We start from the raw sequence: 24,113 nt of genomic DNA on the forward strand, positions 1-24,113 counted from the left end.
AATCTGGGTATTAAATATGAAAAAAAGCTATACAGTTTCATATTATTAGGAATGTAAATATCCCTAGCTTTATTTGGAATTCGGTTTCTGAATTATGCTCCATAAACACTTGTGGCTTGACAGAGTTTGTTAGCAGAGTGTTGTCTTCCATGTTGCTAAGAAACACGCCGCAGTAGCACAGGGCATTTTGCCATCTTTTTATTGTTTCTCCCTAATGATTCTGACGTTGTACCTGCACATCTAAGAAAGAGATGTCCTTTCTGTTCTGCTGGATCCTGATAAAGTATTGTCTGCTGTGGAAGGGTTACTTTCATTTACATTCAACATAGGTTAAATAGGATTGATACGAAGAATTTGGCAACATTGCAGTTGAAATTTTAAAACTATAAGGTTAATGTGAATGTTGCATGAGTCATGGAATTTTGACTGCTAAAGTGTAGCTATCTGATTCTTCAGTGCTTTCTCTTTTTTTGTTAATTGCTCCAAAATTACTGTAGTATCAAAGAACTAAACTGTTTTATTTTCTTTTCAAGGCAATGGAAATATGTTTTACTTATTATATTGCTTTACTAGTAACTGAATTTTGTGTTCCACCATGACTTTTTGCTTTATTTCCTTGAGACTTATATAAGCCTAAAATAAAATGTCAAATGAAAATTGCAGGCTAGTTTTAGGGATTTTCATGAGATAATGTAATTAGGTACATATATTAGGTGATGCGATTAAAGAGACTTGAGAATATATGTTGTTCGCTTATGTATAAATGTTCACATGTTGAGGTGTACACATATTATACATGCCTGTACATAAATTACATACTTTTTCCAAAAACTGGCTGGTTAGTGAAAGTTTCCTTAAATTTCACAATACTCCACAAAGTGGCACTGTAACATTGCATGAACAGAACGGACTGCTCTTCTAGGGTCCCTGTAAACCCATTCCATGTTTCTGTTAAGTCATCCTAAAGTTGGCAGTTGAGATATTGACCAAGTAATCATTCACAGAAGGTAGTGTGCCGAGGTGAACAAGGGCCTAGTTGGTAACAAGACATATTTGGATTTGAATGCTACATTTTTTAAAATTAAAAAAAAAATTTTTTTTTTACCTTTTAAAGGGTTCAAATGTGTTTGGTATGTTATTATGATATGGGAGTCTAAGGTGGCTAATTGCCATGGTCACATCGATGAATCATTTCCTTCGTTTCACAATGACCTTGATACTGAAGTTGCCCTCTATTTCTCAGGGATCATAGATATCAGGGAGTACAATGTCCGCTACAAAGTGAATACTTGAAAATAAATGATGCTATTGTCATCATTTTTGTTACTTTACGTTACTTTGTGTATTATTATTCTGTTGTTACCTTGTAAGTTGAAAGTTGGTTTGCTTGCATCTAAGCAACATACAATTCAGCAAGGAAGAAGAGGTGAATACGTTGGGGATGGTCCCTGTGTCCCTTCTCAGGCAAACAACACCGTTGGCAACATGGGGCTAAACTCTAAAGCTAGCTAACCTTCCACAGAGAAATGCCCTTACCTAAACTTTTCATATACCTGTTGTGACTGCCACCTTTGTCAATGTGTATTAATTTTACTAGAACTAGATTGGCGTTTTCTCCAGGTCATCAACATTATTTTTTTTGTAAGATGAGATAACTAAAAATTAACTCCGTCAATTTATGTATTTTCTAAGCATGAATTAAAATGTATTCTTACATCAGCTCAGAAGGGTAGGCACAGATTGGATGCCCAAGGAGATAGTATATAATACTAATTAGAGAGGCTCTCCTATCATATTCTTCCCACTTGTATTCTGCTCATAGAGGAAGAAGGACACCATGCTTCAAGGAGTTACCCAATTCACTTCACTACTGTGACAAACATGTGGCATTCTGGAGAGCCACACCAGCAGAATTTCTGGGTAGGCAGCAAACATATAGAAAAAAGAGAGAGTGAAAAGCCTCCAAAATTTGGAGTCAGAAAAACCTGAGCTCCAATTTTTTTTAAGATTTTATTTATTTGACGGAGAGAGAGACACAGCAAGAGAGGGAACACAAGCAGGGGGAGTGGGATAGGAAGAAACAGGCTCCCAGTGGAGGAGCCTGATGCAAGGCTGGATTCCAGGACCCTAGGTTCATGCCCTGAGCCCAGGGCAGACGCTTAACGGCTGAGCCACCCAGGCGCCAATGAGCTCCAATTTTGATTTTCTCTTTTCTAAGTTTTACTATATGTGTGACTTGAAACAAGTTACTTTCACTTTTTAAGCTTCAGTTTTCCCATTTATAACAAGAGAAATCATAAATATATAACAGATTATTTAGGGGTTTAAGTGAGATTCCATGTATGAAGAGCTTTCAATGTGATACCGTGTATCAAAGTGCTTGGGGAAGAAGTGAGCCATTGATAAATAATATTATTTGGTTGTAGTGGAGTTGATGACGGGGAATGTGGAGGTAGAGGACGAGGAGGAAGGAAAGGAGAGCGAGTAGAAGAAAATTTCTCTTTCGGGACTAGAGACAAGAAGGCAGCACTGTAGGCAGAGACAGGCTCTGCAAATTCAAGGCAGATCCATTGCAAGGATGTCTTTGAATATGTGCATTAGATATCTGGTCATTTCCTCATACCCAGCTAACAGCTCATTCAGTCAGAAGCTGAGTGATCAACATGCAGAAATACATCTGTAGGACCAGGCTGCTTCCTACTGAACACAGACACCCCAGAGACTAGACTGTGTTCCCACTCCTGGGGAGCTACGCCGCCACCTTTTCAGCAGCTGCTTTGTGCAACTTCGATTGTGAGAAGTCCAGGGAGACTCTTACTATTCCAGGGCCTTCCTGATGCACAACAACTGTGATTTGCTCTCTTAATGAGACCTGAAGCAACTCACTGCTGCTATACTGAGACAGGCTGGGGACAGACTGAGAGTGGAGCTTTGAGAAGTGGCTTCTATGTGTGTACTCATCTGAGAACGATTTGACAGCTGTTGCTGTGCCGGTGACTGTGGTTTGGACGTGGATGGTGTAATCTGGATTCCCTCCTGTCTCATTTTTTAGTGTAGTGATGGTGAACTTCCTCTTCTGTACTTGAACTGGTGCCGAAGTCTATCCAGCCGATGGCAGCACACTTAAGAAGCATCCTGACAGATTCTCTTCCACCTTTTTCTCTCATTCCCACCAAAGCTCCCAGACATGCAGTGGTAGGAGTCTCCTGACTTCTTAACCCAGCTCCACATACACAGAAGATCCACACTAAAGAGGCAGCCATCAGGAAAACCTGATAGGCTTCTTTTGTTTGCAGTATCCCTTGCTACAAATTCTCAAGCATCCAGTGAATTCAGAACTGGCCGAAGTTCTGGAAGTTCAAAGGGCAAAGACTATTCATGCTGCACAGCTATGGACCATGTAACAAATTCAGCCACATTGGGTACTGTCATAAGAAGCATTCTTTAGAGCTGATACTGTCAGCAACGGCCATGATTTCTGAGTCCATTCAACCTTTGTTACTCAAAACATGGTTTGTGACCAGCAGCGTCATCATCATCTGGAGATTGTGAGAAATGCAGCATCTCAGGGCCTACAGTACATGTGCTGAATCACAACGTGGTGTGTGGTCAGGATGCCCAGGTCCCTTACATGCACACTAAAGTTTGAGAACCTCTATTAAGTTAAACACTTAGGATGTCAGATATTCTGTGCATAAGCACAGGCATGGTCTTTGCTTTAATGGAACGTACAGTAGAGTGGGAAACAGGCAATTACACTGGAGTTATAATGGATATAAGAGAGGAAATAATTAGCTATGGAAAAATGCAAAGGAACCACCAAATACAGACTTGATGCTGGAATGATTGAGAATGGGGGTGGGGATAATGCTTTTGGTTTGTTTTTCGTTTTTTGTTTGTTTGTTTGTTTTTTTCCAGAGGAAGTGAGGTCAAAGTTCAGACCTTACCAATAAATGGGAAATATTGTAAAGAAATATTTGGTAGGCATTTCTAACTGCAGGTAGTCAGTGTGCTCATTCTGCTACTGAGAATGATTCAAATTATGAAGAAATGTTATCGGTCTCTGGAAGGGATCTTAATGTGAAAGTGAAAACAATTTGCAATTACCTGTACTTACAGAGATTGAAGTAAAAGATTGAAATCCATTAACAGAGAGTGAATGTATTTGAGACATTGGAGACTTTAAAGCTTGTTGGATCTGTTTGTCTTGAATTAGTCAATACTCCTACTGTTTTTCAGAACACGTTAGTGTTTATGTATGAACCTAATGGATTTCTACAAATATTCTAGAAATGGACACAATTACAGACTTTACATGAATACTGAAAAACATCAATTTATCATCATAGGCTGTACAATTTACATATACCATGTAAGCATTTTGACTTTTCAGTAAACTATTACATTTTAATGTAGAGTATATATGTATAGTCTTACATGAACTTTTGCCGGTTGAAATATGGAATTGTAGAAAAGTAAGGCGTATTAGAATTAATGTTGGTATACCAATTTTTAAAACAAATATTAAGGAGAGCACTTGTGATGAGCACTGGGTGTTGAATGTAAGTGATGAGTCACTAAATCCTACACCTAAAACTAATTTTATACTACATGTTAACTACCTGGAATTTGAATAAAAATTTGGTAGAAAAAATTATTAAATATAAAATGCATTTGTCTATTCTTGTTAACAAATTTCACAAATCTATTTTATCATTTTAGGCACACTTATTTTAAAAAAGTTTAACTCACACAAATATTCAACTAATAATTTAACCTCTTTTTGTGTCTCTAATTTCTTTATTTTCTCTTTTTGTGTATTAATTTCCTTTTCTGAAAGATTGTTAAGAGTAGTATTTGGTACTCATTGGCTTGTTACACATAATTTTTCATGCATTTTGGAGAAAACATTTAAAAATAAAAACATTGCTGCTTATCGTTGTGAATATTTAATGAAATTGAATGAGCTCCAATTCCTGAATATTACGGAGAGGATATTATTTATAAAATATTTCCATTGGACATTTCATCAAAAATAACACTACATCTATTTATCAATGTCTAGTTTGTTAACAGTGCTAAATGATGCCTCTTTTACCCAAATATCTAATTTAATAATTGATCATTTCATGTCAAAAAAAAAAAAAGATGAAAGAGGGAGGCATTTATGGTAAATGAAGTTTAAAGTAAACAACCAGAATTCTCTTGCTCCCTAATGTGAATTAACATTTATACTGAGGTCTCCAAACTCCAAGCTCAGTTCTTTCTGTTCTATGTCATGTTATAAAATCTCTTTTTGATTAAGATTTTCATACTTAAAAATGAGACTCGTAATCAGGCATTAATCGGTGTTAGAACAGTCATAGAACATTTCATACCATAATGAGATTTCTGAGCAGAAAGTAAGTAAACCCGTGCATTATAAAGTCCTTATAGGATAAGGCCTTATTTCCATAGCCCCCCAAAAGTAGCTTGATTGTTCATTAATAGTTAAAGTTTGTTCAGATCACCTCAGGAGGCTAGAGGTATGCTGGTTAAGAGCACCAGCTCTGACTTGTGTTCAAATCCAGGCTGGGTGACCTTGAATGAGTTATGAAGTTTTTCTTTCCCTTAGTTTTTTTATTTGTGAAATAGGGATAAAATATCAGTACCTATCTTGTAGGGTTGTTATAAGAATTTGTATTTTATATATATTATATGATACATATATAACATAAATATATATAGTATATAAATATATAATACATACATAATATATACAACTACGTACATATATACAACTACATACATATATATATACAACTACATACATATATATATACATATACATACAGATATATATCGGTAGATTATCTGACCCATATAAGCCTAAATTTCAATGCTTTTTTTAATACAAATAAAAGTAAACAATATTAACTAAGAGCTAAGTCATGATTCATAAGCACATTTAATCAGATAACAATGTTAGTCTCCCAGTAAGGTAAAATAATTTCTCAACATTTATTATACACCATATTTTTATATGGCTATGTGGAATCAATTTACTGCTATGAGCTACAACAGTAACTGGTAAAACTGTAAAGAATTGCTTAAGGGAAGGATAGTGTTTTATCTTTAGATATCTATGACTAGCCAAGTTCATTTGGGTAAGAGTAATTTTAGAAAGGAAAAAGAAAGTTCTTTTCCGAAATCAATGGCTCTCAGATCCTGAATTTTTGATATACGATATAAAAACAACCACATCACCAAAGTGATTGATGCCACATAGCATGTCTGTGTTTAGCTCACAGGAGAGATACTTAACTGTGTCTGTGGTTAGAAGTACTCAGGGGTATGATATAAATGATCAAAAGTCATCAACTTCTTCTGTATTATTTTGTCTTCATGTCCAGATTCCTCCAAAGGACCTCAGCCATCTTCAGGTATAAATGGTAACACGCAGCCCCCTGGCAACGTGGGGCAGCCCCCCGCCTCTGCCATCCCTTCTCCGAGCGCCAGCAAGCCTTGGCGCAGCAAGTCCATGAATGTCAAGCACAGTGCCACCTCCACCATGCTGACTGTAAAGCAGTCCAGCCCAGCCACCTCTCCCACACCATCCGCAGACAGACTAAAGCCTCCTGTCTCAGAAGGGGTCAAAACAGCCTCCTCGGGACAGAAATCCATGCTTGAAAAATTCAAGCTGGTCAATGCCCGGACTGCTTTACGCCCCCCACAGTCTCCCAGTTCAGGACCCAGTGACGGTGGGAAGGATGAGGATGCCTTTTCTGAATCTGGTGAGATGGAAGGTTTTAACAGTGGTCTGAATAGCGGTGGCTCAACCAGTAGCAGCCCCAAAGTGTCCCCTAAGTTAGCCCCTCCAAAAGCTGGAAGCAAAAATCTCAGCAATAAAAAGTCTTTGCTACAGCCAAAGGAAAAAGAGGAAAAGAACAGGGACAAAAATAAAGTTTGCACTGAAAAACCAGTCAAGGATGAGAAGGATCAGGTGACAGAAACGGCTCCAAAAAAGACCTCTAAAATTGCAAGCTTGATCCCAAAGGGTAGCAAGACGGCAGCAGCCAAGAAAGAAAGCTTAATCCCCTCTTCCAGTGGCATTCCGAAACCGGGCTCGAAGGTGCCAACAGCAAAGCAGACCGTTTCACCTGGCAGTGCAGTGAGCAAAGAGTCGGAAAAATTCAGGACTACCAAGGGAAGCCCTTCCCAGTCCTTACCTAAGCCCATGACCACTGAGAAAGGAAGCACATCCAATTGCCCTGCTTCTTTGGAAGGAAGGGAGGCCAGCCAAGCCTCTCCCGCCGGCTCCGGTGCTGCGCTGGTGGCGCAAGGCGGTGGGCAGGCCACAGGGAATGGTGCTGTCCAGCTCCCTCAGCAGCAGCAGCAACACAGCCACCCCAACACCGCCACGGTGGCTCCGTTCATTTTCAGGTAAGATGGCCGCCATGCGTCCACCGTTGTGAACTTCTACAGGTCTTCTTCCTCGGCGCGTCCCAGCGAAGGTTACTAGAGCTGTTTTACATCATCTTTTTGGAACACTTTCATTCGAAGATAAAAGACTAGGATTTCATTTTCTAAGAAAAGATATCCAATATGCACTAGTCCTCTTCTCCCTCCTCTTCCCCTCTTCTGCCCTCTCCTCCCTTCTTCTTAAGAACTTGAGGCCTTCAGAAGTTAACTTACTTGTTCTCAGAGGTAAAGTTAAACCCAGATGCCATGACTCTCTCCTGTGTCTATTATGATTACAACTTCTATTACTATTTTCATTATGTCTTTTGAAATAATTCTCAGTTTCATAGAGCTTACAGATATGTTTGTTTTCACCCTTGGGAGAAAGTATGTCATGATGGTTAAAGGGGCAGGCTCTGGAATCAGAGGCATGTCGATTTAACGCCCTGCTCTGGCACTTACCAGCTGTGTGACTTTCAGTAAGTTACTTACCATCTCTTAGTTTCATTTTCTTCAGTTGTCAAATAGGAATAACAGTACCTACCTAAAAAGCTGAGAAGAATAACAAGGGTAATGCATATGTTTACTATATATTCTGGCACATTGTTTGTTAAATGTTGTTTCTAAGGCAGTGCTTTCCCAGCATAAAATTTATATTGCTTTCCTATATTTAAGCATAAGTTTCTAGGCCAAAATAATAACCTACATAGTTATTATATTTATGCTTCATTTATTAATTTGTTTTGGCATTATAATTATTTATTTTATAAGGATTAAATATGCCAATACATGCTATATTTTAAAATATTAATTCTATGCATGTAAAAAATAGCACATTTTGCCTATTGTGTGGTTTGTTATAATTGATTAGAAATATGTCAGTCGCTTCTTTGTCTCCATTTTTATTCACTGTCTTTTCTGGAGGAGATGTTTAGGGAGGAATAAACACCTGCCTTTTCAGCAGGTTGGCAGTTTAATAACAGGAAAGAAATTTTCTGAATAGGAAGTAGGATCTGCTATAATTAAGCAAGTGTCAATATTATATAGTTTAAAGGATATTAAATTTATTAAATGTATGGGTTTTTAAGTAAAGAAAAAATTATGAGGATTTGTTTTCCTTTGGTGAAAAACATAGGTGCTTTTCTGGTGCTTTATATACTCAGCAAAGCAAGTTTCTAATTACTGCATTTCAGCTCTTTTTTACGTCTGCCTTTCTGCCTTTAGTAGCAGCAATTCATTTAAAACCTTTGTCTTTGGATCAGATGGGAGTCAGCTCTTTCTAACTCCAGAGTCCCTATCTCACAAATGAGGATTTAAGATGTCGAAACCAGAATCCACATTTCAAATATGTAAGAAAAGAATCCATAAAGTTTTAAATATGCCATACTCAGCCCACTTGTGCATCTCAAAGATATTTTGCAGAAACATCAGTCATTTCAAATCACCACAAATGAATTTCACAGGAAAGTGCAAATCTAAGCAAAAAAACTATACCTGCCAGCTTGGCAAGCGTCTTCCTGGAAGTAGCAACAGGCTTGTTTGTTTGTCTGTTTGTCATAAAGTATCCAGTGGATACAAATTTAGTGGTTTCCATTTGAAAGAATTCTTACTATTAAGAAGAAGGAGCACGGCTTATAGGTTCAAGTATGGGTCAGCTGTGTGTCCTTGCCAAATTGTTCAACCTCTGAGTTTCTGTTTGTCCTTTTTCAAATGAAGATTATAAGACTGAGGTAGTATAGCCAAGTAGCTAAGAGCATGGGCTATGAAGGCTGTTTCTGAACAATGTTTCAGAAACAACATTTTGTGTTGTTGGGAAGATGACTCCAAGAGCCAGTTTGCTTGGGTCATTTATTAGCCATGTGACTTTGGGTAAAATATTTAAAGACTCTGAGCCTTGATTTCCTAATCTGTAAAATGGGGATGATAATAGAAATTGCCTCATAAGGCTATTTTGAAGATTAAATGAGTTAATATTTATACAGGGTTTGGAACAGTACCTTCCACATAGTGAACAGTCTTCCCCAAATTTCAGTTTATAACCCTGTAAAGGATGGTGGGTAAGAATATCCATGTTATGTAAGTGTTTTAAAGATTAAGGTAACCCCATGTAAAGACTTTAGCATGGAGCCAGGTTCAGAGTAAATGACTTAGAAATGTCAGCAATTAGTTGTATCATTATGAATGGTATCAGATAGTTGGAAATAAAACCATCTAATAAGAAAATAAGAAATTATCATAAACTCATGAGAAAAGAATGTTATGTCCATTTTACAGAGATGAAGAATCAGAGATTTCAAATCAGGATAGTAATTATCTCTTAAAGTCACAGGACTAATAGGGGTTTGCCTTTGAACCCAGATACGCCTACAGTATACCTTTCTTTGCTCATCAGTTCTTTCTGCATCTGTAGAAATAAGAAGTATTGTTACTAGAAAGATTCTGGCTGGAAAGATATGAACAGTAGATTGCAAAGGTCTCCATCAGAACTCATTTATGTTGGGACATGCTTAATTGCTTTCAAGTAGTATATATTTAAAATACATAATATCTATGTATATGTATAAACATATGTATTTTTGATATTTAAAGATAATTAAATAACTTCTATAAAATGGGGAGATTGATGGCTTATGGTGATATTTTTCCCCTTTTCTCAGCCCACTTCTAGGTCAGGCTAGGTTATTAATTATTCCTTCTGGGACTCTAATATCTGCCTCATAATACTCTTTCTTACAAATTGAGTGTCAGAGTTCTATAAATATAATGTTGAGTTCTGGAAGTTGATGGATTTCATATTAGTCCTACTTCCTATACAATGAAAGGATGTTCTATATTAAGCTTTTATAACTCATTTATCACTACAATGTGATGAGTTGTTTTGAACTTGGTATATCTTTATCCATTTAATGAGTGGAGATAACTGAAATCAAAGGTGAAAATTTAAAGAAAGAATATTTTAATATAGTGTCAAAAGTTCCCAATATTTAAAACTATTTGAATGAAATAGGCAGGCTTTGTAAGTATTAAGGTGACTACCAGAGATAATTAAGAAGTGATAGAATGACAAGTTGCCATAGTTTAGGTAAAGGGAAAGCACCAAATACTTTTTCATTTATGTACTCATCACTCATTCTGCATATACTATGTAATTAGAGTTACAAAGATTTTTATTTAAAAAAGCCTCTGCCTGCAGGGAGCTTAGTCTATTGGAGATAATGATAAAATATAAAAAAAAATAAATCTCATTGCTGTTATGGAAGCATATGCAAGAAATAGTGTAGAAGGGTATTCCCAAGTCTTACATAAGGATGGAGTCAGTGAATGTATCCAGAGGAGGTAAGACTAGAGATGAGATTTACAGGGGCGCCTGGGTGGCACAGCGGTTAAGCGTCTGCCTTTGGCTCAGTGATCCTGGCGTTATGGGATCGAGCCCCACATCAGGCTCTTCCACTATGAGCCTGCTTCTTCCTCTCCCACTCCCCCTGCTTGTGTTCCCTCTCTCTCTGGCTGTCTCTATCTCTGTCGAATAAATAAATAAAATCTTAAAAAAAAAAAAAGATGAGATTTACAGCATGAGTCAGAATTTGACAGGTGGAAGGGACATTGTTGTGGTATCATCCAAATCTGACATTCTGTAATTTTACAATCCAAGCCTTATGGAACAAGTCATAGGCAAATTATAAAGTGCTGGGCAATTGCTAGCAACTAAAACTACTACAGAGATGAGAGGTTGGGATGCATGATTCTTTGTGTGGGAGACTAAGGAAGAAAATTTAGAAAGAATCCATATTTTGTTTTTCCTTTCAGTCACTCTGTCCCCATACATCTTTTTTTCAGCTAGTCCTATTGGCTCTTTCCCCAAAACAAACCCTCAATCCAGCATTTCTGTCCATTTCCACCCTCCCTGTCCTGGTCCAGACCATGTCATCACCAATTCTTACCTAATTTCCAGTGAGTCTTCCAGCTTTCACTTTTGTTCCATGCCAGTGATATACCCTTCACACATCAGGGACTTTAATCTTCTAAAAGTATAAATCACATATGTCATTCCAATTCATCAAACAATCTATTGAATATCCATTACACTTAAAAAAAAAAAAATGAAACCCAACCACCTTGCCTACCTAACCTGGCCCTCTGTCTAACCTACAAGCCCCACTCAGACCACTCTCCCTGTAGTGCACTGAACCCCTGCCTTCATTCTGTGTCTCAACAAACTAACCTATCCTGCTTTTAGGGGCCATCCTCATAGATGATCTCTCTACCTAGAATGACTCTCTTCCAGAGCAAAGGGTACTTCTCATCAGCTCTCTGCTGACATGCTACCTCTTCGCAGAAGCTCTCTCCAGCCATCTAGTGCAACTGTACATTCAGTATGCCTCTTGCCAAAATTATACGACATCATCCTCTTGTATTTTATTCATAGAGTTTCTCGTTATCTGCTATTATTTTGATAGCATATTAATAAGTGTGATTTCAGCCACTTCCAGCTATAATGTAAGCTCATTGAGAGCAAATCTTGTCTTTTTTTATTTAGTAGCATAAGGCCCAGAATAGACCCTACCCACAGTAGGCACTAAATAAAATTGTTGAATGTAACACCGTCAACATTGGTTAGACTCACCTGTTATAAAAGAATAGAAAAATAAGCAAAAATGTGAAATGGAATAAGGAAAATTCTGAAATCTCTTCCTATAAATGAGATGCATAATTGAAATATAAACAGCTTTAAAATATTTAAAGATTGAAGTATCTTCTCTTCAGGGCATTCATTCACTTATTTTTTTCCATCTTTAAAGACTACCTACTAGGTTTCTACTATGCATAAGGCATCAAGGATAGAGTGAAACAGCACACGTCCCATATGTCATTTTCCTTTCATCATCCATAATATAGTAGGCAAGGGACTGACTCAAATCACTACAGAATGAAGCAGGAAGCGTAAAACTCTCTAGCAGTGAATGGGATTTGGTACATTGAGACTTCAAAACATGGGAAATTACTGCTAGCTTTTGGAATCACAGATAGTGGCACTTGAGCTGGGTTCTGAAAGATAAGTGGGACTTAGGGATGCAGAAATGAGGACAGGAAAAGAGTTGTAAGACTAAAGGAACCATATAAACAGGATAAACACCAGATCTGTAGGGTAGTCCGTGAATAGAACGGATTTCCTGGAAAATGAAGGTTGATTGGAGCCTAGTTGTAATAGAAATTCTTAAATACCAGGCACTTAGACTCGTGTGTGCGTGCGCGTGCGTGTGTGTGTGTGTGTGTGTGTGTGTGTTTGTGCGTGAAGCATGGTCAGGAAAATTGCCCATCTTCCATGTGTAAAATGGATTGTTAATGGAAGAGGACAGCATAGTTTATACCGTGTTCAACGGCTAGATGAGGGAGAAACTTCCTTTCAGAGATAGCTGTGTTAAGACTTGAGTTAGAGGTCCCAATTACAGGAAGAAAGGAAGGAGGAAAAAGAGCATAGTAAGAAAGGAAGCTTTATTTGTTCCTGTTCTTTCTCAGTTATTGGTGTTCTTTCTTGATCTACCGTTTATGCTGTCTTTTTCAAGCTTATTTTCCTCTCCTAGAATTCAAAAATTGTTACCTTAGCTCCCTTCTTCCCATGTGCTATTTTTCTTACATTGCTTTTATATGCATCACTTTAGAGCTATATTCCTCATGATTGCAAAGATATATGGAGTCAAATAGTGAAATAGATAATCAATTAAGGAAAAAAGAAAGACCCATACATTTTTCCTAAACCTCAAGTTTTTTAGCAACCCCTAATAAATTTCAAAACAGCTATTAACCAGATTCATAAGTGCTATTTTGAGGTCAACATTCTTTTCCTTATTTTCTGACCACTTGTAGTAAATGCCAGGAAAGTGGTCTGTTGGACATAAAGCAAACATCTAAAGGCAAAAGGAAGCAGAATCAGGAGTGTGGGTAACGCGCGCGCACACACACACACACACACACACACACACACAGAGACACACACACACAGAACCCAGCCCTTAGATAAGGCAAGACATTGTTATACAGAGAAGAAAATCATCATGCGTCTTACACCTTCGAATTAAATATAAGAGGAGACCCTCTATACACACTTGATTTGTAAAATTAGGTCAATAAAGTCTGAATTTAGAGGTTTTCTTTCTTTCATATATCTTATACAACGGTATCATGGGTTCTCGGGAGAAATTTTTGTTGTAACCAGATTTTGCAAGATTTCAGATTTGCCTAGAAAGTGACATGGAAAATTGACACTTGAATATACTAGGTGTATTACTTTACCTTACTGAAAGGTAAAGAATGCAAAACATTAATTTTGAAAATGCTTACTCACAGGGTTTTAAGTTTGGCTAATTTGTTGAACCAGTAAATTGAAGAGGAGGAGCTGTGAATTTACCAAGATTGAAATGTAGAACAGATAACCATCAAGCAGTAAAAGCTTTTGTGAGCCCTGCAGCTACTATTACAGATTATGCTACAATTGTGGTTTTATGTGAACTGGACATAATTGGTCATCATTGCAAACTACAGCTTATTGAATGCTTGCCTTGGCGAGCTGGTCTTTTGCTAGGTTCGATATAGATCTTTGCATCGGGGAGCAGTTGAAACTCCCTCACGCAGCAGTATTTTGAAGATGGAATACAGACACACCACTAGAAGAGGGCCTGTTGTGTGGGATAGTGTTAAGAGCTGGCATTCTCTCAGCAGAGAAGCTTTATCAAATACCTTCTGTAGTTGGCTTACAGGGTTTACTGCCAGATTGCCCAATTGAACCACTGCTGCCTCTTCTTTCTATATTTTATTTGCTCTTGGAAACATTTTAAGCTTACAGAAAATTTGCAAGAATAGTACAAAGAACTCCCATATATACTTCACTCAGAGCACCCAGAGACTTTATCCGGGTTTCACTGGTTGTGCCAGAGAGATCCCTTTGACTGATTAAGGATAACTCTTGAATCCAGTTGTCATGTCTTCCTAATATCCCTCAGTCTGGAGCGGTTCTTTAGTCTTTCCTTGGCTTTCATGACACTGATATGCTGAAGACGGGCATTTGTAGAACTGTCTTAATTCAGGTTGGTCTGATATTTCCTCATGTTTAGATGCATATTCTGTAATTTTTGTCTAGAATGTCACAGAAATGCTACTGTGTTCTTTCCATTGTACCCTATCAGGTAGCAACAATATTGCTACTTCCCATTTTGGTGGTGTTAAATTTTCTCCCTCAATTAAGATAATGTCTGCCAGGGTTTTTCACTCTAGAATTACTTTGCCCCGTTTGTATTTAATAAGTATTTTTGGGGGAAGATATCTTGAGACTCTTCATAAAAAGTCTGTTCTGTGATCTACTTTTACCCGTAAGGTTGAACATCCATTGAGATTTCTTGCAGAAATTAATATTTTACTTTAATGGAGGTCAAATGATTTCTAATCCTACACATTCCTTGTGCATTTGTGCCTTGGCTTTCTTTGTTAAAAAAGAGATATCCCTTCTCCTTCTCCTTCTCCCTTCCTCTCTCCCTCTCTCTTCAAACTGTGTGGACTAATGGATTCCTGTTGTATTCAGTGGATTATAATCCATTGATATGACTCCTTTAATGCTTAAGTTTTCTCAGATTTCACTACCAGGATCCCTGTCAGGCTGGCTTCTGCCCCATTATTCTTTGAGAACTTCACTTCTTTTTGGTGAAACTTCATTTTCTTTTAGGGTGTTCTAGGCTCATCTTGTCCTCTCCCTGTCTTGGCTGCAGCTTTTACTAAGGAGCCCTGATTTCTTTTTGTAGAGAGTGATATTTAGAAACCAAGATCTCACTGCCCCCAACGTACGTGTGCTCCCACATACACACTTAGATCATTATTTTTCTCGGCATCTGTGAGCTGTCTCTGATATATATATACACTCAGACGGACAGCCCTCAACTTTCAATGGTGTCAAAGCAAATATGCACTCAGGAGAAACCATACGCTGGAATTTGGTTTTTGCCCAGGTGAGTGATTCGCAGTAGGAGCCTCTCTCTGTGATGCTGGACAGCAGGAGGAACCTCCGCTCAGCCCGCCAGTGATCACGAGGGTCCAAAACGGCTGCCCTTACAACCATTCTGTCTGCATACAGCCATTCTGCTTGTCACTTTCAGTACAGTATTCAATAAATTACATGAGATAGTCAACACTAGGTTGTAAAATGGGCTTTGCGTGAGATGGTTTTGCCCAACGGAAGTTAATGTAAGTGTTCTGAGCGCATTTAAGGTAGATAAGGCAAAACCATGGTGTTCAGTCTCTTAGCTGTATTAAATTCATTTTCGGCTTAACAATATTTTCATATTTTCAACTTATAATGGGTTTATCAGAATGTAACCTTTTCATAAATTGAGGACAATATGTATTTTCCCTTCCTATACTTGTATTTCCTTTTGTCAACTGAGAAACCTGGCTCCCATTATTCTCAATATATTTTCTTACTTGCTCAACCCATCTGAATCTAACAAATCTCCCACCCACACTGAACTACTCTTCACCCTGACAGATTTCTGTACTTGGCCCTGGCTGTCACCTCTCTGCCTTCCCAACAGAAAGGAAAGAAGAAAGCAAAACCATCGGTGGTTTTGGAAAGATGCTTACTTTTCTTTGCCTTTGTTGGTTTTATAAATCAGAAACTCTAAAGACCATTAATTAATATTGCTGTCTCAGACCAGTTCTACCTGTGTTCATATTTGTGACTATAGCCATATTAAGATGAATCCACAGAAGGATATATTTTTGATAGAAACCAATAAACAAGCACCCATATTTATGAAATTTGAAATTTGCAGGTTGATAGTATCTAAGACTTATTGTTGAATTCCTTTAAGTGGTATGTATAATAGCTTCTTTTTCTTAAGAGTAATAATTTAAAGTAGTAAAGAGTAAAGAATAAAATTTCAGGAAGACCAGTAGCTATTGTCACATTCAAGTATTGTGTGTTATTAACTTAGTGACTGAGGTATCTGTCAGTGAAGGAGACCTTAAATGCACTAAAATAGTGTCTGGGGGCATTTGGATGGTGTTAAACTGGAGGGTAATGGTTAATAAAATAGTATTTAGAGGCAGCCAGGTTCAAATATGGAATAATTATCTACCAGCTTCTTACATAGACAAATTATTAAACTTCTAGAAGCCTAAATTTATCTGTAGCACCTACTTTATAGATGTCTTGATCTGCTCAGGCTGCTATAACAAAAATACCGTACACTGAGTTGCTTAAACAGCAAATATTTATTCCTCATGGTTCTGCAGGCCAGGAAGTCTAAGATCAGAGTGCTGACCCATTCCATGTCTGCTGAGAGCCTGCTTTCTGGTTCGTAGATGACCGTCTTCTCATTCTGCCCTCACACGGCAGAAGGGCTGAGGAGTTCTCTGAGGTCTCTTTTATAACACGAATCCCAGGCATCAGTGCTCCAGCCTCAAGACCTAATTAGCCCACAAAGCTTCCACCTCCTGATACTATCATATTGGAGATTAGTTTCCAACGTAAGAATTTGGGGGAGGAAACAGACATTCATTCCATAACACCAGGGTTGTTGTGACATGTAAGTGACGTGCCATAGATAAAATACCAGGCCTAGTATTTGGCACGTAGTAAGTGCACATAAACAGGAAAGAGCTTTTATGTCAGTCATCAGTGAAGTCTAGACTTTTCATCACTACCCCCTGAAAACAGATACCCATATGGAGAGCCTCGCTTATTAGCACTCTAAATAAATTAAATGGTATTTTTTGCAATGCTATATTTTACAGTTCAATGAGTATTTGTAACATGTTGACCATGTTGTAAATGCACAATAATTAGTCTGCACAGGTCATGTCTTCTAAATATTTTAAAGGAACATGATGATGCTTACTTTTCCTTTTTCCAATCAGTATGAGGAAAATGCAGTATCAGTTTATGTGGGAACAGTGGATGATGCCACGTTTGTAGCCACTATATCTGTCAAAATGTACCCTTTGATTGGAGAACACTGTTGATTCTGAACTCTTCAGAAATTGTTTCATAAATCAACCCCAAATCCTTTTATTTTATTAGAATGAAACATGTACAAAAAGAGAGGACATGTGGGGAGTCTTTAGAGATTTAACTGAACTTCTTTGATCATTTGTATAAAAGTTAAATCTTTACCAGTTAGCAGTGATTGCCCCTCTGGAGACTGGAGTTAAAATCTGATTCCACTCTAACAAATAATGAGTGGAAATCCTGGAGAAATGGATGGTTCATAACATATGTAGAACAGAGATCCGGACCCATTTACATGTACATACAAACCAAAGATGACTTCTAAGTCTTTTTAATAATTATTTAAAATTTAACCTTTCCATGTTCCTTTCCTTGATTAATCTGCTTCTCTGTTGTTGCTAATGTCGGGAATACCAAGGAAAATACACTAAAGAACTTGAAAATAAGGTAAATAGAAGTTTGCCTCTTGTGACTTAAAGTAAAAAGATAATAAAGAGGGAATCAGCCAGAAATACATACTGACAGATTAAAAAACAAAACAAAATAAAGGCTTCTGAGACAAGACTGAGATGTCAGAAGCGTGCATACTTTTTATAAAAGAGCCTCAGACAGGGGGTGTGGAGATGGCTGATGGGATTGAGTACCAGGTCTCATATACTGAGGAAGATAGCCACAGTCGGCTCCTGAGCAATACTGTCTAAGATCTATTTGCTCAGAGCAAAGCAAAATTTCATCTTTCAAAACACGTTCTGAATATGCTTTTGCTCCATACAGATTTTTCTAGGGGAGATACTGCGAATCTTTGTAACTAACATGACCATGGGCATTCAGGCTCCTGTAACAGCTGCTGATCTTGTTCTAATAAGAACCAATTGGCACTGGGCCTTAAGACAGCCACCACAGTGAACTACTTAATGTGACTCAGCTTCTGAGAGATCAGTCTGTGAATACTGAGTTTGCAGGACTAGAGGCCAATCCTGGCTCACAGCCAGTTTACCAAGGCACCCTGCCTTTCTGAGGCTTCTTGGCAAGCAGCCAGGAAGCTTTCCCTGTGGTCTCCAATCTCACTACATACTCTCCATTTAAACTTCTTCAGCAAGTAACAAAAATCCTTAGAAAACTTTAGAGGATTTTATCCCTTCATTCAAAGACAGCTGGCTAAAGAACAGGTCAGGGAAGTGCAGTGGCCAGGAAGAAGTGAGTCCAAGTAGAACTGACTATAGTGGGCTTCAGCAGTGAGTAGCAAGGGGCTATCAATAGACAGGGCTATAGGAGAACCTGGGTGACAGAGAAGAAAAAAATGGGCTACACAGAAAGCCAGATATATTCCCCACATTTTAATGTTAACCAGAAGCTTACCTGCCTCAGGAGAATGTCTTTCCAGACCTTTAGTAATAATAATGCTTGAGTTCATAATTATTTTGCAAGGCACATATTTTTCTTTGCTTTCATACATGAGGAAATTGAGGTTCAGGGAGGCTAAGTAACTTAGCAAGGTCACATGAGTTAGTAACTAGTTAGAGAGCCAAGTTTTACATTGAAACCCAGTGCATGCACCGTTATACCATGCTTCCTTCCATGTTCTATGCTCCAATAATGCTAATTTATCACCACTATTAGTAAAATTTTTATTTATCAAATATTTGCTGAGTGCAACATATTGCGAGACCAGGGCTAGGCATTGGGGTACAATGGTGAGCTTAAACCATTGGAGTGGACAATGGAGTCTAGTTTGGGAAATAAGCATTGATCAAATAATTACACAGATTTTGCACTACAAGAGTATGAAGTGCTGTCAAGATAGATACAGAGAGCAATACGTACTTATAATTTGGGACTTTACCTGAAAAAGATGATTCTTAAAGAGTCCCTTGAACTGAGACTTAAAGGGAGAGTCTCAACTGGATGAAAAGGGAAGGAAAATAATGGAGTGTAAAGGCCTTGTTAAGGCAGGGGGCTATGAGAAGTGGGTAGAAGACTCTTGTGACCACAGGGGAGAGAGACAAGAGTAGTCCTGTGCAAGATGATCCTGGAGAAGCAGACGGAGATCAGCCCATGCAAAGCCTCATAAGTTCCCTAAGGCTTTCACCCAGGACACCACAAATAAGGAGCAGACTTATTGAGAAAAGATCATAAGTTTAATTCTATACATGATGGGCTTTAAGATATCTTAGTGACAACTAAGAGGTAATGTCAATTAAACAGTTGTGATACACATCTGGAATTCAAAGGAGAACGCTTGTTTAGAGTTTGAATTTGGGACTCGTGTGACTAGGTAATCATTAATGCGATGAATACGTTTCAGATCATCTAAATAGACTACATTGAAAACTGGATGAAGCTTAGGATATTGTTTTGAGGAACCCACAATTTTTGCTCTCTGTATCCCCTTCTTTTAACTACCCAGCACCACAACATTGAATGATGGGGTAAGAGAGAACAAGAGAGGGGAAAAGTAGCATCCACAGAGAACGGAGTATAAACTGGGACATTTTTGTCATAGAAGCCAGGGTAGGGCAATTTCATGAAGAGAAAACTGGTCTTCTGTTCTAAATGCTGCCAAAACATCAAGGAAGGTGAAGACTAAAATGTATTGATTTTAGCAACATTGAGGTCTTTACTGGCCTTTTTGGTACATCTTGTCACTTGGATATTATATCCTCTTTCCTAATTTTGCCATGCTTTTTATATTCAGTTTTAAGTTAGAATAAAATAAGGACAGTCTGCCAGAAATCAACAGAAACCATTTGTATGAATTCTTGCATAGCTCTTTCTTTTCTATATCAATCCCTGAATATACACATACATCCATATATACAGCAGAAAGTTTTCCATGATTTCTTAAAATCCTAATGAGCTCAGAGTTTCTATATCTGTCAGATCAATACAAAGTATTTTTGGTGTCAGTGATTGTACTTTATTTTCTTTCGAATGATACCAGGATTTAAAATAAAAGTGACATATTAATTAAAAATTGATTTAGAAAAAAAATACTGAATTTTTCTTTCACATATAAATGTTCTCTATAGATGTCTTTAAAAGTAAGAAATATTTAATGACTTCTTGCCATGGTCCAAACCCAGTCATGCAAATGGGACTTCCAGCAAATGAGAGATCTCCAAAGACACAGTCTAGCATACAATGCTATATTACTATGTCTCCATCTGTGTCTTAGTAGTTCATGCTGTAATTTTTTTAAGATGTGGTGATTTGGATCAAATATATGTAGATTTTGAAGCTGCATCAGGAAAGATCATGCCTCTTTAAACATTTGCCTGTGCATAAAAGGAAGAAGCAACGCATGAAGTAAGATTGGAATATCAAAATATATGCAGACCATCTGTTGTGTGCTTTTCATTTGGTTAGACCTACTCCCTACATGTTAATCTCACACACAAATACATACAAATGTACATACACACACATAAACATATAAAACATAAGGAGATGAAATTTTAATAGTGAGAATTTGGTTTTGATTGACTTTAATGTTTCTCAAATTTATTTTTATTTATGCTTCCAATTTTAGGATATATTTTCTCGAATTTTCATGGAAAAATCATTTTAGGGGTGCTTTCAGTACTTTTATTAGTTATTCTCACAAGAACACAACTTAGCCAGACTGTCTAAAACAGCAGAAAAAAAGTTGGATCTTTTCAAGTCTTTTGCTTCCTCCAAAATGCAACTCTTGGTTATTACAAGCTTTCAAGTTTAGAAAAATCTAAGAAATCTGATTTAATACCTTACTGCTACTTGGGTTGTATATGAAAAGTAAGGATCATCTCTTACAGATAGTTTTTGAATGTCTCTGTCATAAGGTAATGCTTATTTAATAGAAAACGTTTAATATGTTGATTTCTGCTTGTACTAGAGAACTTTGAGTTGCTGGTGACAATTGCTATTTGTTTTTTGTCTTTTTGGTTAATTTCAGATCACATTCAGAAAATGAAGGTACCTCTTTACCATCTGCTGACTCCTGTACCAGTCCTTCTAAGATGGATTTATCATATAATAAAACTGCTAAGCAGTGCCTAGAGGAGATATCTGGTAAGTGACCTGATTGATGGGTAGGTCAAACCTCAGAATTTTTGCAGTCTCTCCATAAGTCTTTTTATTAAGTCTTATTTGTGCTATACTGTTTTTTCTTAAGCATAAATAGACTGTGTACATCCCATGCTCCAGAGATTTTTAGATATTTGGCTATTTTGCTCAGGGTGATCTCTTTGTTGTTCTGTGAAGAATTTTGTAAAGAATCGTAGTGCTTTTAGAGATTGAGATCTTTAGGTCATTATTGCCCTCAGTCAAGTTCAATATAATCAGAGAAAATCTGGAAAACTTTCTATTGTTAATAAGACAGGCCTTGAATATATGGAGATTAAAAAATTGTTAGGGATCAGATGTCAATGTAGATGTTCCATGGCCAATCCAACCCACTTTTCAGTTCAGTATTATTTATAACACCCCTACATGATGGCTCCAAATATATATTTAGGAAAAAATCTAATTATGGAAATATTTCATTACATATAAATAATTTAAGAAAAAAAAACATATACATACCCCAGACACAATTTGTCAGAGTTTTCAGTATATAAAACAAACTTCTCTGTATTAGTCCAATTTTTTTTTCTAGGACCCAGATAAACGTAGGCATATATGGAAGGCCTGTGGTGTGATTCTATTTTATGAGCAACTAAGAAAGCTCTTAGCAAAGTATATGTTCCTAAGGGGAAAAAGAGTTTAAGAACATTTAATCTAAGTGTAAAAATTCATAGAAATAGAGGTAAGTCTGTTATTCCAATAAGTTTCTGGTCAGCCCTTGTATATTCTGAAGAAAAAAATGAAAAGAACTATTTAATTTAAAAAAAAATTGCTGTTGTACTCCAAGAATCCAAAGTATTGTCCTGAAGCTCATGAAAATAACTGCATCACAAATTTAGGGGCTAAAGAGCTTCTCCACTTTGATGGACTTGAAAACTTTGGCTGCCATCAGCCATTACTGCAATATCCACCAGTAGATATTGACCCCATGGATAGCATGACATCATGAAGGGTCCTTTTAGAATTATCCATGGCATCATTAGGCATCAGAAGTTTGTGTGAAGAACACAATGGGCCAGTGCTGGGTAAAGGTAGAAAAGGTGATGCCAAGACATAGCTATCAGGATGGTATTTGCAGATTTTTCAAGTAGTTGGGGGAAGTTTTGGCTTTCCCATAGCTCCAGATAGTCTCATAATCAGAATGATGGTGTATATCTGTATTGTGACTAGATATTTTTAAAACTTGGTGTGGCATGAAGATTCATGTACTTCACACATTTCTTTATTCATGAATGTCTTCAATTATGTATCAATATGCCTATGAAATACTAGAGCTCAAGTATGTAGGACAAAATGCGTTTAGTACAGTTTGAATTCCAATTTTTACAGGAATTTCACAAAGGAACATTGTTTCTTTGAAATTTATATATCACTGAGTATCTCTGATTAAATAAATAATCCATATTTGATTTTTTTCCTCTGGCTCCTTATGCTATCCACCGTTTGATCATTTTTCCACATTTCAGTTAATATTTCCATTTAATGTCCTGATGTTTTTAAATATAACACTTGGAAGTGAAATATAAACTAAACTTTAATATAATATAATAATTTAATGGATTTATTAGGAAGTATAATATTATTTTGCCTTTTTATTAATTATTTATATAGAATCATAGATCTGAGTCTGTGATTTAGACAGGAATATAATAAAAGAAAGAAAACAGCAAATAAATGATGAAATGAGTCTTATCTGATTGTGTCATTTCTGTTATTTGTTTAAAATGATAGTAAAAATAATAAAAACTTCTCTAATGCAAACTTGAGATTTCCTGGAAGAAAGATGATATTCATTTATGATTAGTAAGCTATAAATAGAGTACCGTAATTGGAAGAATCTAAGTGAGGGTATACAGGCAGGCCAGTGGTGAGAGAATTGATTAGCATACCCTGGCCTTTCTTCCAGTGAGCTTGTCTTCTAATCCCTCCTGAGCTACTTATGCTCATGGTCCTACCCTCAATCTGGGCATCATCAAGACTCGGCAGCCTCTCTATAGCCCCACTTCCAGGCACCCCAATCTTGCTGATTCCCTCCTGGCTTTTCAATGTTCTTTCTTTTGTTCTGACTCTACCAGTGGTTCTACTAGGATTTCTAAATTCTGATTTAAATATGGATCCCATTTTTAAATCCCATTTAAATGGGGTCTAAATATTGATCCCACAGTCTTTTACGGACCCTCGCCAAACTCCACATATTCTCCCCCCCACCAACCCCCGCCCCACCAATTTTTCAATACTGTGCTGAATTCCTGTGGTAACTGAATGCAGTTTGACTTTTGCATTTACCCTTACTCTTGCTCCCCTCTCACTTCATTTCATAAAATCACAGGCCTGGTTACATCCAACTCTCTACCTGTTCCATACCAGCAGTGGATGAACCTGGAGAAAAACACGTCCCATGTTGATGTGATTCACTTTTCACTTATGGCCCCCAAAATTTAATGAATATTTAGTGCTGTCTAGCAGTCATTCTGTATTTCTCCAGTCCATTCACTCTTTTTTTTTCTTGTCATCTAAGAACACACTCAAGTTCTTAATAATAATAGCACCTTATTTATTTATTCATTTTTTTTTTTTT

The 24,113-nt window shown here is 37.2% G+C and overlaps 1 protein-coding gene across 8 annotated transcripts in view; it reads left to right on the plus strand.

Moving 5' to 3' along the window:
* Positions 1-24,113, plus strand: part of NAV3 (neuron navigator 3) — a 570,381-nt gene that overhangs the window by 370,972 nt on the left and 175,296 nt on the right. For all 8 annotated transcript variants that reach the window (XM_019803871.2, XM_002923310.4, XM_034644498.1 and 5 more), the window contains 2 exons: positions 6,393-7,422; positions 21,366-21,481. In XM_019803871.2, the coding sequence (XP_019659430.1) occupies positions 6,393-7,422; positions 21,366-21,481 (1,146 nt within the window). The remainder of the gene's footprint in view (positions 1-6,392; positions 7,423-21,365; positions 21,482-24,113) is intronic.

Source organism: Ailuropoda melanoleuca, chromosome 15 (genome assembly GCF_002007445.2).
Source record: "Ailuropoda melanoleuca isolate Jingjing chromosome 15, ASM200744v2, whole genome shotgun sequence".
In the NCBI taxonomy this organism is placed as follows: Eukaryota; Metazoa; Chordata; class Mammalia; order Carnivora; family Ursidae; genus Ailuropoda; species Ailuropoda melanoleuca.